The sequence below is a fragment of the Armigeres subalbatus genome, chromosome 3 (assembly GCF_024139115.2).
Source record: "Armigeres subalbatus isolate Guangzhou_Male chromosome 3, GZ_Asu_2, whole genome shotgun sequence".
NCBI classification, from domain to species: Eukaryota; Metazoa; Arthropoda; class Insecta; order Diptera; family Culicidae; genus Armigeres; species Armigeres subalbatus.
Genome location: NC_085141.1, coordinates 293,015,826 through 293,036,052, shown reverse-complemented (window position 1 = coordinate 293,036,052; position 20,227 = coordinate 293,015,826). Strand labels below are relative to the sequence as shown.

Genomic DNA, 20,227 nt, shown 5'->3' with positions numbered 1-20,227 from the left:
TGAATTAAAACAAAAATTAAAAACATTGATCAATATCAATGTGGAGTATATTTTAGTCATTTTTTTGCTGTTGTACATATTGTGCAAGTAAAACTTTAAAAATTATAACCAGCAGTGCGAATCCGTATTCGGGTTTGAATAGATAAAAGTACCAAAATGAACAGGATGTCCATTCGATTAGGCAGCCATCTAACATTATTCCACGATTCCACAAGGGAAAGGATCAGCACACTTTTCCTCCGTTCCCAACGTTCATAACTCTTAGAATTATTGTTTAACTTTCCAACAACTTGTAAATACTAACCATCTAAGAAAAACCTAGAATTGGAAATACATTCCACTAAAAGCTTAAAACAAGAATTTCTGTAGTTAACGTTAGGGACGGGAATAAAGGGTGCTACCCAAACGGTCTTTTTTCCTAGGTTCCTGATGTTGCCAACGATGTCTAATACGCTTATTTTGACTTCTTCGCGCATGGAAAGTGTGTGAAATACAACTGGAGCTGAAAAAAAAAACTTTCATAAGTACCTTTACTTTTAATGTTTCTGTATACGCAAATGTATACGTTAAATGAATTGTAAATTTACAACAGAATAGTGTCGTGTCCGGATAGGTATTTTAAATCAGATTAAATGCTTACCAGAAAAATTTAAAGATGATTGTTTAATGTTTCCATTGCTTTTTGCTTCTTCACATGTTTTTAACAGCAATGGAGCACGTTAGAGGTTATTCGTCTGAAAGAAAGGGTTTGCCGAAACTCGGTTAAACTCCAAACTACCAATCACTATTGCAAACTTGATTGCCGAGTCTCAGTTACTTGAGTAAACGTCATATTTATTCACGAGATATCAGTAAAAATAAGCTTTAACGATCGTGTTCGTCAATTTATATTACCGAGAAATAAAATGCAGATTAAGTGTGTGGACAAATCAAGCATCCGAAAGATATTCAATTTGCAAAAAAGAGAGCTAACCGCGGTGGAGGTTGGTACTCGGATTCTGATGGCTTTTCCGCAAACGTGACCTTTAAGTGGTCTTGTTGTGTAGGGGTTATCACGCCTGTCTAGAGAGTAGGTTGAGGGTTCGAGTGAGTCCCTCCAAGACACGTGGATTCTTTTTCGCAAATTTTATATCAATTTGTCCATATGCACAGCCAAGATATTTAACAAAAAAAAATCAATGTTTGTTGGGGTTGGCTTCTCGTTATTATTATTGAAATTCAGAACAAGAAACTGATTACAGTAACCAGGATGCACATCGAATAAGGCAAAGTTCACTGTATGTACCTCAAGTAGGTATGGCATTTGATTGATGTATTTATCAGAAATTTAGGTGACCATTATAAATACATCATCCTTGTCGAATAACTTAACTTAGACGAGGTATTGACGTAGTATTCAATGTCTCTCGAATACCTGATGTGGTTATTATCATCAATGACTACTATTTTAGTATTATCATAACAGAACTCGTCATTCATTTGTTTGCGTAGTATATTCTTGGACAGAGGCGCGGCCACGTTCCGAGACGTGGGTAGGACAAAAACTCAAACCTATAAAATACTTTTATGGAATTTCAGCGACTTTCCGTAGATCCTCTCGGACTTCAAAATTTTTTTTCAGACATGCTCAAATAAGTTATTAAACTCCACTAAATGAGTCATTTAGTCAGGGAATGTAAAATAACAACATTGCTAATGACAATAACATTGTCCTCTCTCGTAAATGTTAGGACAAACTCAACTCGCAATAAGCGTTTCTCCTAAACTGCAACAGAATAGGACAATGATCGCCTGCCGCACATTTAGCAATGTAGTCGGTTTTCGTTGATGTTTTCGGGTAAATAAATATCAGTCATCAATGTTTAAACATAAACTAAACCATCTGTTGACATTATTTGTGTTTTACTTACTACTTACTAAATATACAAGTTATCGCAGTTTGAAAAGTTCACAACAATTACCACTCCATGTTTATTGCAAATAAAATGGAACGCAACATTGTACCTATTTATCCTCTGCATAAGTTATCGCTATTCTCTTTTGTTGCTTGTTTTCTGCAATTACATTCCTTGCCTATAACATTTAAGATAATCATCACATTTCCAGTGTTTATAGAACATTTCTAAAAAGCTTGTCTTCAATTTTTTTATAGGAATTATTTTTCAAATGATTATAGATTTTTATAAATTTTATGAAATTTTGGATGATTTCAAGCAATTATCGCCAACATCTAGGAATTCTAATCTTCAGAAATCTTCATAAATTCTGCTACGATCTGCTAGTAAAGCTTATGATCGTCCAACAATCTTCAATGTGTGGGAACCGAAGCGACAATCTTTATCTGGTAACTAAAATATATTTTGTTCAATACTATTTTTCATTCTAACTTCTAAGATTTCATGCAAACGTAGGTATATTTTCGATTTCTACAGATTTCAATAAACTCTTAGAAGCTTTCAGCTTCCTTCTCATAGCTACCAGATATCTGGATATGCTACAACCATCATAAACTGCTTCATATTTGCATATTTCTGCGATTGTTCTCTCATATTGTTTAGTGTCCCAACTTTTGGAGATTAGCTCAGCAGTCTAGTGACTAAACAGCTTGTGCCTTATAGACAGGATGTCTGGCATATACTACATCACTTTTCATCTTTTGTTCATCTACCTTACCGAGTTAACGAAATTTCTTTTCCGTGGTATTGTGGGGATGCAGAGATTTTCTCGGCAAACTTTATTCACTTGGATCGCAATTTACACCAGTTCTGATCAGTCACGCATAAGCAACCATTAACAACTACAGTACAGCTTAGTTAAGCTAAGCTACATCCTTGTTTAGATATTTAACTTTAGATTAATTCACCAGTCAGCTTGTCAATTCTTTTTAAAATTTCAGAAACTCTCTGAGCCACCCTGACCTAGTAGACATAATTACGTACTCCCAGAAAGTTTTCAACAATTTTATGAATGAGCAAAAACTATTAGAAACTTCAATACATCATTGAGCACTTTTTGGAATGAAAACAATTCCTCATTGACTCTGAGAAGCTATTTGGAAAAGATTTCTACTTCAATCCATGAAAACCTCCACGATTGTCAGTTTAACCTCTGATAAACTTTCAAACCTCTGATTAGCTTTAAAACGCTTTAATGATATTTTTATAGATCTAAAATTTAAAATTGTATTGATAGTATTGGATCTTTTAGTTATCCATATGGTATGTTCTTACCATAATCATGGGTAGGACAATGCTTCGACTGTCCTACCCAGGTATTTTCATGCGTAGGACATGTCCTACCTGTCCCACCCACTCCCGGCGCCACTGTTCTTGGGTTATTATTATACATATTGTGAAGGTGGTATTGTCTGGTAAAAAGCATTGATTAAATCCCTGGTCATTATCAAAAATTGATTGATGTTTTTCACATTTTAAAAGTATTTCTAATATCATGTCATGTTAAGTTTTAATGTTCCTATTTATTTTATTAGAGACAGAATCAAACCCTTAAAGGTAAATTTGATAGTGAGATAAACCCAAGGATAAACCAAAACTGTCATTATATGCTATGACTGTTGTAACCAAAGCAAATACATTTTTTCGACTTACTTCGTTGACTCGCCTTGGCATTCGTCTTCCCGCAGAACTGCGGAATGTAATGGCTCCTCCGGATCCTGTTGACAAATCCATTGAAGGAATGTAGCGCCTGTTGCATATTTCGAACTTACTGGGTGGCGATTCCTCTTCTGCAACATAAGCAGTGACACACTACACCTACTACAATACAAGAGCCTTTAATGATCACTGCTCCCGTTCGGGCTTTTGAAGAAGAACACGGAGGACAGGATGCCAGTTCTAATCGTGGCGACAGAAAGGCTGCCACGAGTCATAAAAATGCCGTTTCTTGTATAAACCCGTGCGGACTCAATCACTCACATTCCCTCAATAATGGTGCTGATGGTGCCTTTTATGATCACATTGCATGGCCACTGATAAAAATTGCTGGATGAATAGTTCCGAGGACACAAACAAATTTTCAAACACTCTTACGTAAGCCATAATGCCTCCAATTGCTTCACGCTGACAATTTAAAACACTTGAACACTTGCACTGAACGAGCACTGCTAGCATCTGACCTGGAAGGAAAACCGTTTTGTTAGTAACCATTATTGATTGGGAGTTCTCCCTCAGAGTGTGTTTTCTTGTTCGTGAATAATTGACACTGGTCACAATAATGGGTACGTCCGAGGTGTAACTGTCGTTTGTGAATGGGATGCAACGGGACAGTTGCAATGGCAAACGAAGAACTTTTCCAAGAAAAATGCAATGAACTGCGAAAAGAAAACTCGTCCATTTGTTTCGTGATGGTTGACTAGTTGAAAATTACACAGTAAGTAATACGATGCATGTTTACAGAGTACGAGTTTTTTTCGTGTTACGTTTTTGTAATACATATATATTGTATTGAGCACGTTTCCTGGAAAACATTGAAGTGACTTATAAAAAGACAGAATCACCGTCTTCGACCAGAGGTCGCACAGACTGAACACTTAACATCTAGCATGAGACAACGGACAGGACATTTACACAACACCCAGTGGACCAGTGGAGAGCTTTTCGCTTTTACGAAAAGTTTTCTCCTTACCGGGGTGGGAATCGAGCCCACACTTCACAGCACATGCGTCTAGACGAACGTCGCTAACCGCACGGCCACGAAGCCCACGTAGATAGTAGATAACGCAACGGAAGTGAAGTGACTAATAGTAAAAGCGGAATGCCTCTAGGATGTGTATCGTGTATAGCTGTTTAGGGTAACAATAGATATTTTCGGCAAAAGACATTCAGAGACCAGTGATAGTAAAATTATTTATTAAATTTTTTTTTCAACATAAACTAAAAAGATTGAATGAATCACCCAGTGCTGCAAAATGTCACCGTTGAAGTTGAAGGCTTCGAGAAGCGGAGAGCTCAGGAAGCGTACATACGCGTCTACCGCCTGAGAGCTAATAAAAAAGTGGCCGATCGATTAAATTATAACATTGACTCAAAAAATAGCTGCCAATATGAGCAGACGCGGTACGAAGGAGGAAATTTTATAAGACATTTCCGTTTGGTTCACGAAGAGCTGGCGCGGATTCACGGTTTCTTTGATACAGAAAACTAGCCTTCTAAACAGAAAAAAGTGATCGCAAAGCGACCGGTCGCAATCCACCATGAAACAATGATCCATGCAAGCGTGGAGCTTGTTACTGTGAATAATCTTCCGCAGAATTGCTTCGAATAGTCTGCATTCCGGAGGCCCTAGGCATCACAATTAATCGTGACAACATCAAAACAAGCATCCGAGCTGTCATGTCTAGACTTGTTGATTGGCTCACCAACGAGATGCGCGGAAGGCTTGTATCTCTGAAAGTGGATTCTGCGGTGCGCTGCAACAGACATGTGCTAGGCGTAAACGCACAATACGAACCAAATGGAGTCATGGTGTGTCATAATCTGGGTAAGAATATCGACTTCTATTACATATTAACGTTTTACCGAACAATTCTCGCTTAACTTTTCAAAAGGACCTAAGTAACATTTTTTTCATGAATTATTTTGAGTACTGCAATCAAAAGCTTTTATGTTTTTCTGTTGATTGCGCTATTCCAATTAATTCATGAAAAAATGTTACTTAGGTCCTTTTGAAAAGTTAAGCGAGAATTCTATCATTACATGTAGAAAAACCCTATCTGATATTAACAAAGACGTTTGTGTCTCTTCCAGAGCTTTGTTTAATCTACCCATGCGAACTTACTTACTTACCATACTTCTCCCCGGCTGGACAGGGATACAAAGACATGAACGTGGTTGTTTACAAAAATAAGATAGGCCCTTTTTACATGTTTTGGTAGAATCAACTTTCACTATCGATATAGACGAATCCAAGTAAAAATAAGAAGAAAACACACGACGGTGTTAACTTTGACAGATCCTACAGCGCAGCATAGGAAGATCATTTTAAAATGCTTGTAATAAATTCTAGACAAATTGTAATTAAAATCTGATTGATGTACGACGAAAAAAAGTTCTGAAGTACTTATTTAGAAGCTTATCTCATTTTTTTGTATATTTTCCAAAAATGTATCCATCATAAACTTCGGATCTTTTTCCGTATCATACGTCAATCAGATTTTAATTACAATTTGTGTAGAATTTATTATTAGCATTTTAAAATGATCTTCCTATGCTGCGCTGTAGGATCTATCAAAGTTAACACCGTCGTGTGTCTTCTTCTAATTTGTACTTGGATTCGTCTATTTTATTTTTCGTGGAAATTTAGGGGTTATCCAGCTCAAATAAACTAGATTTGACCATTATCCAGTTTTCCGCGAGTGGTAATGGCCGCCAGCTTGCCTGCGGGTTAGTCTCTGATTTGACATTTCTGGAGGTCAACTGCACCCACCGCTCCGAGCATTTGACCAATGTGGCATATAAGGAGGTGCTGATTAAGTGAATTCAAGCCTTCTTATATATCACATTGATCAAAATGCTCGAACGGTGGGTGCAGTTGACCTCCTGGAATGTAATTGCATAGACTTCCTTCCCCCTCGTATACTTGGCCCACATAACATTTTGAAAATTTGTATATATTGTATGTAGACTATTTCCAGAACTGCGCCAGTTAAAAGCCAAAAGTATGTCTTAATTGCGAAACTTCGCTATAATTACGTTTTTATGTCGTGTAACACCATGCCTATGGTTATTTCATTTCCCAGCAATGCTAGAGGTCCACGAGAGCCAGCTCGCCCAGTTTCTAAAGAATAGAATCCTTGACGTCCTGAAGAGGTACTACCGACAATGGCACTAACATGCTGACTGCTGCCAAAAAATTGCAGCAAGAGTTTGCAATGTTGTAATCACAAGTGGGACAAGAAACGACCAACGACGAGGATGACAGCAGAGGATAATTTCATCGAAGCTTTAATGGCAGAGCTCACAGAACAGTTCAACATTATTCGTTGCGTTATTACCACTTTGGAACTAGTGCTGAATGGTGTCATTAGTAATGATAACCGTATCATGAAAGCCATTACAAACATGGTCAAGCAATCCAGAATTGTGAAATACAATCTTTTTTTTGATTGCCACAAAGAAAAGCGTCCTCTATTGTGATCTCCCAAGCGCTGGGGTGGCAAATACAAGATTTTGCGGTTCATAAACAAACGCGAGCAATTTTTCACGTCACTCGGAGAGCATTATCCTGAACTAGGTAATTTTGAGAATAACTTTCGAAACCCATGTGTCATGACTTGCGTAATAAATGTTCTATCTGATATATTAAACATATTGCACAATATGCAAAAATGACCAAGAATTGTACCTTTAAAAAGCCGCTGTTTTAAACATTAGTCCACTATGCACAGTGGTCCATTTAAGCGTATATTACCCTAAAACATCTGTTGATCACATAGTGGATTTTCTAGCAAGAGTAAGGAGTTTTTGGAGGCGTTTTCAACACCAACTGTTGTACAATAATATACACGATTGTGCTCTCGACACTAAACTTCATTGTTATTTTCATGGCTACCAAGCAAGCATTTGTGGTACTTCGGTAAAAACGATAGATATTAACAAGTTCGATTCTCATTATTTTATTTGAATTTTGAAAAACACATTGTTTTTAAAAATTAACTCTAGCGCCAATGCAAACGTAGCGATATTTAAACGTGCACGCAACGTTAAAATAACCACGTTTTCAACCCCTCTGCTCCCATAGCAGATTTATTTTTGTAAACATTTTTTGTCGGTATGAAGCTTAAAAATCCTTTTTCTCTCTTAGTTTGTTACGAAATAAATGTACGACACCGTAAGTAGGATCCAAGCTTCAACTTTCTGAATTTTGATAAATTTCATACGCTTTGTGCTGCTCAGTGAATGCTTTATTTTTTTTAAATTTCTTTATTATAAAAATAATAATAATAATAAAGTATTCACTGAGCAGCACAAAGCGTGAATGCTTTAAATCGGAGCTTAAAATATTCATCTTCATGAAGCAACTTCGGTCCGAATGTTGACAAACATCGCATGATTATTCAAAACATAGAATGACATTGTCAGACGACTACTGCACAAACTCATTCATTCGACTGCCAGTGTGAGTGCTTACTGTTAAAAAGTGCTGTGCTTACTGTTGTGCTTACTGTTAAGTGTGCTTACTGTTAAAAATACTGGCAACACTGTCGTGAAGATATCATGACAACTCAAGACAAAATTTTCAAAACGACTTATCTGCTTTTGTAAACAAAGATTCAAACGACGATTTGACGAATCTGATAGCTCTCCCACGCAAACCAACACCATCAATAGGTAGGTGAAGGATTCCGCTACCTGTTGATGGTATTGGTTTGCGTGGGAGAGCTATCAGATTCGTCAAATCGTCGTTGGAATCTTTGTTTACAAAAGCAGATAAGTCGTTTTGAAAATTTTGTCTTGAACTCCAACATTCAATACACATGTTTTCAGTGAGCGAGCTTTTGCTATAAAAGTTCGATTAAAAGTTCGCGCTGATGTAACGCACAGTCAGTGTGTAGACAATCATATAGATATAGACACTAGAGATAATGTTATCAATCACTATTGGAATATGTACTTCTTACATGACTACACGAAAAAAAATAATCGTATATGTCATGGCAAAAAAAAACATTCGAAAATAACTCTTCATTATGCCACCTAATGAATGATCCCACATCAAAAAGAGGAAAATTAAAATTCATCAATTTTACAATCAAACCTTCATGCCAAACACTGTCAAATGCTTTCTCTATATCAAGAAGAGCAACTCCAGTCGAATATCCTTCAGATTTGTTGAGCCGAATTAAGTCCGTAACTCTTAATAACTGATGAGTGGTTGAATGTCCATGGCGTAAACCAAATTGCTCATCAGCAAAAATAGAATTGTCATTAATCATTCACCATCATTCTATTTAAAATAGTCTTTTCAAACAGTTTGCTTATTGAAGAAAGCAAACTGATTGGGCGATAACTAGAAGCCTCAGCTGAATTTTTGTCCGGCTTCAAAATTGGAACAACTTTGGCGTTTTTCCATTTATCTAGGAAGTATGCCAATTGACAACATTTGTTAAATAAATTAACCAAAAAGTATGAAGAGCTCTCAGGAAGTTTTTTGATAAGTATGTAGAAAATACCATCATCACCCGGGGCTTTCATATTTTTAAATTTTCTAGTGATAGATCTCACTTCATCCATTTGTCATCGTATGTGAAGAATTTATGGCGCTTCTCAGTTAAATACTGAAGAAGACGTTTGCGATCGTCAAAGGATCCCGGCAAAACGCGGCAGGCACCCTTCCTAGAAATCTGAAATGAAACCTTGATCCCCTGAAGGTTACTCAAGATTTCATTCCGAAAGCCAGAAAACTCGGCAACGGATACCACAATTGGCGGAATCCGTTGTTTCTTCGCATGAATCGAATCACCTGGGCTAGATGTAGGGCAGGACGGTCTTGAAACCTTGTTTCTTTGAAGGAAGTGGAGAATTCAAAAAATCCCCCTTCCTCTTGTTTTTATTAATGCTCATGGCTGAGCGTGGAGACGTGACCTTCTAAGAGGTTTTTTCTTTCCAGAATGGTGCCTCTGCAGGATTACCACCGCTTGTCGGAATTTTACTTCCGCAAACGGGTCCAACGTAAAACAAAGGCACGGGTCCTTGCAAAGATCGTAACGGGATCAGTGGGTACAAATAGCGCTGAGAAGCACTGTTGAAATTAAAATAGCTTCGGGTAGTATTAAAAACTTCCTTTCGCAAAGAGAGAAAAGAACCGCACAGTACGAACGCACGATGCGGTCTGATTATTTCTCGGAATACTGACATGTTATGTTCCACAAAGTTGTAGCGCAGCTTATTCCAATTAATTTTTCTAAAAAGCTTTTTCTGTAGCCCTTTATTTAGAGCAATTTTACCTAAAAACCAAAAATCTTTTACTACAGGAATTTCCAAAGAATAACCTGAAGGAATTTTCGAAAGAATTTCAAAAGGTATTTCCAAAAAAATCCGATATTTCTCCAGAAATTCCTTTCTGAGCTCCTCCAGGAATTATTTCGTCTTTGTCCTGAATTTATAAAATTTGGCGTATATATTTGAATTTCAGGAAATATATTCAATTTGGTGAATCACATGCCAGTCCCCGCCAGTGAAAGCAAATGACCCAGTTTTTCATGTATATGATCAGGGCGCAAGAAGAATCAATGAAATTGCTCCTTTGTTCTTTATTTTTGAGTTGAGATGGAAAATGGGACTATGGAAAAAAATATATTCACTTTTGTTACTGTGAACACTCCACCAACATAAACAAAGCAAGTCGACAGATTCAGGCCGAGAAGGCGTCCTTTCCATTCGTAAGATGGCATGCCCGCAAATCACCGTGACCGTGAATTGTTCGCGTCAGGCTGCCTACACCCCTACACGGAAGAAATAAACTACCCAATAGTGAGTTTAATTCACCCAACCTCGAACATCCGTACGGGAAGCCAAAATTGAGTAAGTAGGGTCGAAGTAGTTTGCCTTTACTCCCATGTTAAAAAAGTACCCAACGGAAAATTTATTGACCCAAATTTAAGTTTAATTCACTCAATTTCGACCTCAGGTAATAAAACTCAACATTGGCTTCCCGTATTGAACTGGCGTCGTTGGATTGTTTGGCTCTTTTGTTTTTGACAACAAAAGAAAGAGTGGATGAAAGCGAAGAGAAAAAATAACTCAAAAGTAAGTTTAAAAGTACTCAATTTTGGGTACTTTTTTTCTTCCGTGTACACCTACAGCTGGTGGTAGTTTTTGTTCTGCGCTTCTGAGTTTTGTCTGCTTAGTGCAAACGAAATGCACCTGCCTGCAGTCCGCTGCACCGATTCGGTATTGAACTTGGTTATGCCATACTTTTGCGTGCTGCTAACCGTGCGGCGGTCAGCTTGAATCGATCGTTGCATTTGCAAATGTGTTCGGAAGAAACATATGGGTTTCATTACGGCTTCTCACAAGTTGTTCGGCATTAGGTTGCTCCGGCACAAGTTAATAATAGATATTTTCGAAAAAATGCTCTGTAAGAATTTGGTGAAATTAAAAAAAAAGTTCGCCACCCAGGTTTACATTGATGTTGAATTGTAACAAACTTAATGCTATAGATCATGGAGGTAGTTTCTTAATTTTGTTTCAAACATTTGTTTTTCAAATTCTAAATGAAATTAAAAAAACTGAAAATATTAGCAGTGCAATTATTCAACCCATTTAATTAATAAGCAAAATAGTTGCTTTCAAATTGAAAAAGCGTTCTCAAGAAATCGGACACTAGAAAACAAAATTAAGGAACATTAAGCCAGTTTTATTTACAATTTTTTGAATCTATTAGGAACAGTTCATTCGCTTGATGATCAAACCACGTGGAGCTCAACTACCGGAGTAACAGAACAGCGATTATCATCTTTATGGTTCATTTTTATTTTCATGCAGTTGTGTGGATATCCGCCATAAATGAAATAAGTACAGCGCACATGCATTATCTCTCATTATCGGTGAGACGTGTTTGGATCAATTGCACCAACCAATGCACATTCATCTTAAACCACCACCGGCATCAGTGCATTCCGCTTCGATGAGCAATACAGTGCTGAATAAACAGCGACATAAACCATCAAACTAGCTACGGAATTGAAAAAACACACAGCGGATTTAATAAAAATGGACAAATTCAAATATTTTTCTCAAAAATATATTTTTCACATATATTTTTCAAGAAGTTGTTTTAAATACACTGAAGAAAAACCTCATGTGTTTTTCACGGAGATTTTATTATAAAGTACATACAAATATCAAAAATGTAGAGAAAAAAACCTCAAATCGGCAGGTTTACTTTAATTCAAGGAAAGATTTGGTTAGAATATTCTTTGTTTAACAAAACATCTGATAGTCTAATATCAGTCAGTCAGTAGTTTTGAGTCTTTTAAAATCAATAATACAAAAAGCTAAGCTAGTTTGTTTACCTTCTTTTAATGATTACTATCTAGATTATGAGTAGTGGCCTGTTCCATCTCCGGCCTAACTAATAATACTGCCTAAGCATAACCAATTAAATCGTTGATTAAATTCTAAGGCCCACTCTAACTTTCTTTATGGAATTGCTGATACAGCAGATCATCCCACTATAATAACAATACCATAGTTATAAGCAGTAGTATGGCCACGGCGCTCAGTTTTTTTTTCAACCATAGCTTGCAATTCAAACGATGGAAGAATTACGTAATTTGCTGCGGGCGGAACGAACAATGCACTGGGACTGGGACAACGTGCGTCCGGGTATGGGTGGATATCACCGGTCGTTACCGGGCTTAATTAAAACGCTGCGTTTGGTGATGCTGGAGAAGACTATGGCTATTAGGCATCATAAAAACCTCACATACGATGACTGACGTTGATTAGGTACTGTGTTACGAATGGGATGCCAAATTTTTTATAGACACCGCATGACTCATATCCAGGGCAGATAGACTTACAATGATTCGATTCATGCAAGAAAATACACATAGTTTAGTTTGACACAACCACATTGGAAATTCGCACTAAGAATGCTGACCAAATTTGAAACAAAGACGCAGTTGTTTTAGCAAAGTTCGATAAAGTGTTTTAACTGAAGCATCACTGAAGTATCATTGAAGTCATATCGTGCGTGATGAACTTACACGCAGCAGCTGTAAGTGGCACTTCCAACGAAAGAGTTGTTCAACAGAAAAGTTATTTTCAACCTTTTGATAGAGTCATAACAACGTAAAGTGATTCAATTGAAAAGGTGAGTGCAATGCATACAACAGTGATTTTTCTATTCTATTCTGTTCTGAGCTATCACGCCGACTAACACCGAAATGTTTGCAGCAAAAATTTGTTTCATGACATTCCAAAATGTATATAAAATTGAGCTGTAGGCATTATCTTTCTTTGAAAAATTGGTCAATTTTGCCACTCTTGCCAGGACGCGTAGGATACACTATATTGCAAAGATGCACATTAGCTACATATGGGCAGCAGGAACTATGTCCAAGGGCTTGACGATCCCTCCCCAGGCCATCTGCGAGTTGTGGTGCTTGCCTAGGATGTGGTGGGGTTCGACAGTGGGCCCTGTTAAATTCCTATAAAAAGCAAGTAGGCCCCACCAAAGCGACCGTGTGCCGCTCAAAGCCCAAGTCCTGGTGTCAGGTGAGACACAAAACAGACCTGACACGACGGCCCTCCGACGAGACAGGAGGTTTGCGCAGGCCCAATAAGCCGCCTGGAAAACCAATAATTACAAACAATATAAGAGATAATACGACTCGATATAATCGGCAAAGACCTAGGCGACGAATAACGGATCACGATTGGAAGCTTGGAACATGGAAATGCAAGTCGCTAGATTTAGCAGGTTACGACCGGATGATCTACGATGAATTACATCCCCGCAACTTCGACGTCGTGGCGCTGCAGGAGATTTGCTGGACAGGACAGAAAGTATGGAAAAGCGGGCATCGAGCGGCTACCTTCTACCAAAGCTGTGGCAGCACCAACGAGCTGGGAACCGGCTTCATAGTGCTGGGTAAGAGGCGCCAACGTGTGATTGAGTGGCAGCCAATCAACGCAAGGATGTGCAAGCTGAGGTTAAAAGACCGTTTCTTCAACTATAGCATCATCATCATGCACTGCCCACACGAAGGGAGACCCGATGACGAGGAAGAAGCGTTCTATGCACAGCTGGAGATGACATACGATGGCCCACTGCGGGACGTCAAAATCGTCATCGGCGACATGAACGCACGGGTAGGAAGGGAGGAAATGTATAGACCGGTCATCGGACCGGATAGTCTGCACACCGTAACGAATGACAACGGCCAACGATGCATAAACTTCGCAGCCTCCCGCTGAATGGTAGTCCGAAGCACTTTCTCCTCCCGCAAGAATATCCACAAGGCCACATGGAGATCACCTAATCAAGTAACGGAAAACCAAATCGACCACGTTCTAATCGACGGCAAATTCTTCTCCGACATCACGAACGTCCGCAATTACCGCAGTACGAATATTGAATCCGACCACTACCTCGTTGCAGTATGCCTGCGCTCAAAACTCTCGACGGTGTACAACACGCGTCGAAGTCGGATGCCGCGGCTTAACATTGGGCGACTACAAGATGGTAGAATACGCGCAGCAGCTGGAAGTGGCACTCCCAACCTAAAGAGCAGCTAGGCGCAGCATCTCTTGAAGATGGCTGGAGAGATATTCGGTCCGCCATTGGTAGCACCGCAACCGCTGCACTTGACACGGTGCCCCGGATCAGATAAATGATTGGTATGGCGGCGAATGTGAGCAGTTAGTGGAAGAGAAGAATGCAGCATGGGCGAGATTGCTGCAACACTGCACGAGGGCGAACGAGGCACGATATAAACAGGCGCGGAACAGACAAAACTCGATTTTCCGGAGGAAAAAGCGCCAGCAGGAAGATCGAGACCGTGAAGAGACGGAGCAACTGTACCGCGCTAATAACACACGAAAGTTCTATGAAAAGTTAAACCGTTCACGTAAGGGCCATGTGCCACAGCCTGATATATGTAAGTACATAAACGGGAACCTTCTTACAAACGAGCGCGAGGTGATCCAAAGGTGGCGGCAGCACTACGAAGAGCACCTGAATGGCGATGTGGCAGACGAAGATGGCGGTATGGTGATGGACCTGGGAGAACGCGCGCAGGACATAATTTTACCGGCTCCGAATATCCAGGAAATCCAGGAGGAGATTGGCCGGCTGAAGAACAACAAAGCCCCTGGGGTTGACCAACTACCAGGAGAGCTATTTAAACACGGTGGTGAGGCACTGGCTAGAGCGCTGCACTGGGTCATTACCAAGATTTGGGCGGAGGAAGTTTTGCCGCAGGAGTGGATGGAAGGTGTCGTGTATCCAATTTACAAGAAGGGCGCGCAATCACATTGCTGAACGCCGTCTACAAGGTACTCTCCCGAATTTTATGCCGTCGACTAGCACCAATTGCAAGGGAGTTCGTGGGGCAGTACCAGGCGGGATTTATGGGTGAGCGCTCCACCATGAACCAGGTGTTCGCCATTCGCCAAGTACTGCAGAAATGCCGCGAAAACAACGTGCCCACACATCATCTATTCATCGACTTCAAAGCCGCATATGATACAATCGATCGGGACCAGCTATGGCAGCTAATGCACGAATACGGATTTCCGGATAAACTGACACGGTTGATCAAAGCGACGATGGATCGGGTGATGTGCGTAGTTCGAGTTTCAGGGGCATTTTCGAGTCCCTCCGAAACGCGCAGAGGGTTACGGCACGGTGATGGTCTTTCCTGTCTGCTATCAACAACGCTTTGGAAGGGGTAATATGAAGAGCAGGGATTAACACGAGTGGTACAATTTTCAATAAGTCCGTCCAGCTATTTGGCTTCGCCGACGACATAGATATTATGGCACTTAACTTTGAGAAGATGGAGGAAGCCTACATCAGACTAAAGAGGGAAGCTAAGCGGATCGGACTAGTTATCAACACGTCGAAGATGAAGTACATGATAGGAAAGGGTTCAAGAGAAGACAATGTAAGCCACCCACCTCGAGTTTGCATCGGTGATGACGAAATCGAGGTGTTAGAAGAATTTGTGTACTGGTGACTGCCGAAAATGATACCAGCAGAGAAATTCGGAGACGCATAGTGGCTGGAAATCGTACGTACTTTGGACTCCGCGAGTTCGCTGCCGTACCAATCTGACAATCTACAAAACGTAGTAGTAGTCCTCTAAGGACACGAGACCTCGACGATGCTCATGGAGGACCAACGCGCACTTGAAGTTTTCGAAAAGAAAGTGCTGCTTACCATCTATGGTGGGGTACAGATGGCGGACGATACGTGGATGAGGCGAATTAACCACGAGTTGCATGAGCTGCTGGGAGAACCATCCATCGTTCACACCGCGAAAATCGGACGACTGCGGTGGGCCGGGCACGTAGCCAGAATGTCGGACAGTAACCCGGTGAAAATGGTTCTCGACAACGATCCGACGGGCACAAGAAGGCAAGGTGCGCAGCGCGCAAGGTGGATCGATCAGGTGGAAGATGACTTGTTGCGGACCCTCCGTAGACTGCGTGGTTGGCGACGTGTAGCCATGGACCGAGCCGAATGGAGAAGACTCTTATATACCGCACAGACCACTTTGGCCTTAGTCTGAATAAATAATAGATACCTTGGGTTGAATTCGAGAACGTTTTGGAGTACCTTGAACATCTCGTATTCTAGAAAATTGAGTTTACATATAACTGGACTGGGTATATACCGATGATGAGGACATTGCAAAAGCATTGATTGATCTGGTAGATACCGTGGGCAAAACTCGAGAACGTTTTGGAGAACCTTGAGCATTTAGCATTCCTGAAAATTGATCACTGGCTTAAAGTTCAGCATGACTCAACTTAATTGAGTGCTTAGAATTATCAAACAATAACGTGGTATAAGATTCAAACATTTAAGATTTATCTGCATGTTCTCAGAAGCAAAATCTTCCCAAGGTTTCAGATATCTGGGTGTCCAGGATATAGTCAAACTCGATTTCCGATATTTTTATTACAAAGTTAATATACTGATGAACAATTTTGCTGCAGAAAATGGGGACGTAGCTATCTTACACAGCCAATCTAAAACGGTAGGCATATATTACCATCCGTCCCGAAATGGTTATTTGGTTGTCGAATTCACGAATTGAAATTCAAAATTTCTTCAATTCGATTTTTGTTAATTCGTCGATTCCTTAATTCGAGTATTCGTTGATTCGCTAATTTGATAATTTCTTTATTTCGTAACTTTGTTAATCTGGCAAAGCGTTATTTGTCAATTCTATAATACAATGGACGATTTGTCGGAAATATCTTTGGTTACTCTACTTCAGTTCTCAAGTCCCTTATCTTTTTACTCCCATTAGGTGTATTTCCATCATGGATTTTAAACTAATTCGAAAGCGACGATTGGTTAATTGACCTTACGTGGAGTGCAAAATATCAGTGAGAAACCGGTTTGCCAAATTTGTTTGCACCTGCCTTGTCGGTCCCAGTGCCTAGCAGCTAATGTGGAATTTGAACCGCAGAAGGTCAACTGCAAACGATGAATAACTAACGTGTTGTATGTTCAGCTGAGAGATGTACTTGGAACATATTCTACAATACGACACGCCGTTGATAATGACTGATATCGATTTTCTATTCATATTTCTTATGGCCTCATGCCGAGTGACACCACCGCAAACGCTTACGCCATTTCTGGGAGTGATTGTTGGGTAATTATTGAACGAGCAATAATGGGCTTCGTCGTTATAGACAGGGGAAGAGGTTTTTTTTTCTTATAGCCAGGTATGGCGTTCTTATCCGGCTTGGATGATGAATACAGTTTAGTCATCGTTGATGGTTTTAACAACAACGTGGTTAAAAATGAATCATTCGTTTAAGAAACTACATGACTATTTTTTCCCAATATTTCTTCGATGCCGATCAATTCAATATGCGAGTGTGCAACGTTTTTTTTTTTTGACACATTCCTGATTAATTGATCACCATTTTATGCAAAATTGGTCTTTTCTTAGGCGTTTCCGAATAAAATTCAATGCAATTGGGTTTTACTGTAATACTGATATTTAATTATTTCAAATTAATTCATGGATGTATAATATGCTAGAGTGCCTACAATCGGCATCTCGTTTTACTCAACTTCTAAATTTTGCAACGAATCATGAAGCAGTAACAGGTGTCTGTCACTGTTTCAATAATACCACCTCGTAGCATATGATCGTCGCCCCTTGCTTGAGCTGATATGGGGTGATCACTATACGATGGTCTCCAATCCTACTGCCAGAGTAACAGGAGAAAATCTGTTTTCTTCCACCAAATCGAGTATCGCGCTCGCACGCAATGAATGGATAGTTTCCAATTTCGATTCACCAGAGCTCAGTCAGAAGAACAGCTGTAACGAACGATCCATTTACAGAGCTCAGCTACGGCAAACAGTTGCGCTTGGGTTTAGAAGTGTGCAACAAGTTGTGTAACAAAAATAGCAGAAAAATATTGAGGTTTTCACACGGCTAGCTGTCAGATGACTGGAAAGCATGAAACCAATTCGGCCAAATTGTTTGGATGTGTTTATTTATTGTTATTGAGTCGACGTCACCGAACACAACGACTGAGAATCAGTGAGGTTGTTTTTATGTATTTTATTTGATTTTTCCTTCAGAAGGAAAACGAAAGGACGCTGTCATTGGAGAATTCAACTTTAAAATATTTCTTCAAATACAAAATTAGCACTAATTAATGATTTGAGTGTATTACTTTTACGTGAAGTTAAACGATTTACAATGATATGGAAATGCTAATATCATCTTCCAAACTTAGACGTACATGTTCATGATAGAATTAGAGGCGAAAGTATAGAATTGATAGTTCCGTTAGGATACGGCAGGCATGAAGAATGTTTTTATAGAAGCAGTGTCTTTCTCTGCTTTGTTCTCTCCGAGGAAGCTAAGTTGGTTGGTCCCGAATTAAACGCAACCTAGACTCAGAAGTGACAATTCAATAATTATCAAATAACCCTGCTAGCAGAGCAAGACTACTTTGGAGAGGTATGAAATCATTTTAATAGATGTCTTATTGGTCGTGCTGAGTAGCACCAGCTATTCTTATCAAGTGGTGATTTTTGAATTTTCAAACTTAAGTCTAATTTGCGAAATTAGACGACGCTTAGTGTTCTTCTACTTTTCCGCAGTTATCACTCGAATTTGACAATGTGACACATCTGGGGTCAATGCACTTCTTTATTAGAAACATTGACGAACAATTATCGCAGTAATATGCCCAATTAGTTTTTTTTTGTGTAGGGGTTTGTGGTGAATCCATTTGAAGAGATTAAAGGGTTCGTAAATGCAGATGTAAATACATAAATGAATCCCGATAACTTATGAATCCCGCGTGTTGGACTGTTAAAAGATATGACAAAAATAAGAAACAAACAAAAATTCCTTTTCATTGCTTTGTTTTTGATGAACGATGTACGCAAGAGCTCAATTATGTACAGTCGCTGCTATCCGCAAGTCGAGCACATCTGTATATGGGCCTCCATATACAGATGTGCTCGACTTGCGGTTTAGCGGCAGTGTAGTCTAGAAGCAGTAACCCTATTTGTCGTATCTACCTATTAGAAGGTCCTTATCCGCCCGACTATGAGGCAATCCAGCCAGCGATAAACAGGCAGAGTATCACGCAAGTAAAAGGTTATTGGAAAAACAATTCTTTGATAGCAACACTTACAAAGCGATTAGATCTATAGAGTACTTTGAGAATAGGTCGAATGTGCAAAAGAGTCTCTCTTTGATTCCTTTCTCTTTCAATTATTACTAAATTATATTAAAGTTTTTTTTCGGATTTCTTGGCAAATATCTTAAGACAGTAGCTTTATCTAGCGTTCTGAAATGGAAATTTTGCAGAAAAAAATGCTAAATTAGCCGATCTATCAGCGAAAGAGCGTGAACATCTGCTAAAAAATCTTTCCGGTTCCAGCCGATATGCAGCAAAACATCAACGATCTAAAACTCTTCTAAATTGGACCGCGGAACGTACACTTGCCTTGTGGAAGGTTCATATCTGGTCATCACAGAAAATTTAATTTAGCCAGCGATAAGCAGTCCTGTGTTTAAGGCAGGTGAGAGACCCTCTAAAAGGCAATTCTTAGGCAGCAATTGCCTAATAAATGCCTTTCAGACACCCTTTCAAGACAAGTTTTTTTACACGGATTTAACGTACATATTTGGGTTTTCCTGCCCGATCATGCCATATAGTATAGAAAGAACTAAACAGTTGTCGAAATATTTTTTTTTTTGATGTCCTGGGCCGTCCAAACTGATCTGGAGTATATGTATATCCTCGAATGCATTAGAAAATATCTCTAGAAACAAAATTTCCAAAGCTGAGAATATGTTCAAAAATATCTATGTTATCATAAGACATGAAATTATTGACTTAAGAATAAACGTTACCTATTTCAGAGTATCCAGAACGGCCTGGACTTCAGATCATACGATCTACTCGATCAACCAAGCCCTAAACGAAGTATTCGTGCAGTGCTAAACATCCCAGCAGGTCCGTTGAGCCGATAAGATTGC

The 20,227-nt window shown here is 39.4% G+C and overlaps 1 protein-coding gene across 16 annotated transcripts in view; it reads right to left on the bottom strand.

The window, feature by feature from the left end:
* The window catches only part of LOC134224841 (probable phospholipid-transporting ATPase IA), a 370,136-nt gene that overhangs the window by 157,615 nt on the left and 192,294 nt on the right, over positions 1-20,227 (bottom strand). For 3 of the 16 annotated variants that reach the window (XM_062704461.1, XM_062704459.1, XM_062704458.1), the window contains one exon: positions 3,609-4,135. The exons of 12 other annotated variants lie outside the window; for them this stretch is intronic. In XM_062704461.1, the coding sequence (XP_062560445.1) occupies positions 3,609-3,714 (106 nt within the window). In that variant the 5' untranslated portion in view covers positions 3,715-4,135. The remainder of the gene's footprint in view (positions 1-3,608; positions 4,136-20,227) is intronic. One more of the 16 variants, XM_062704460.1, reaches the window with a different exon arrangement.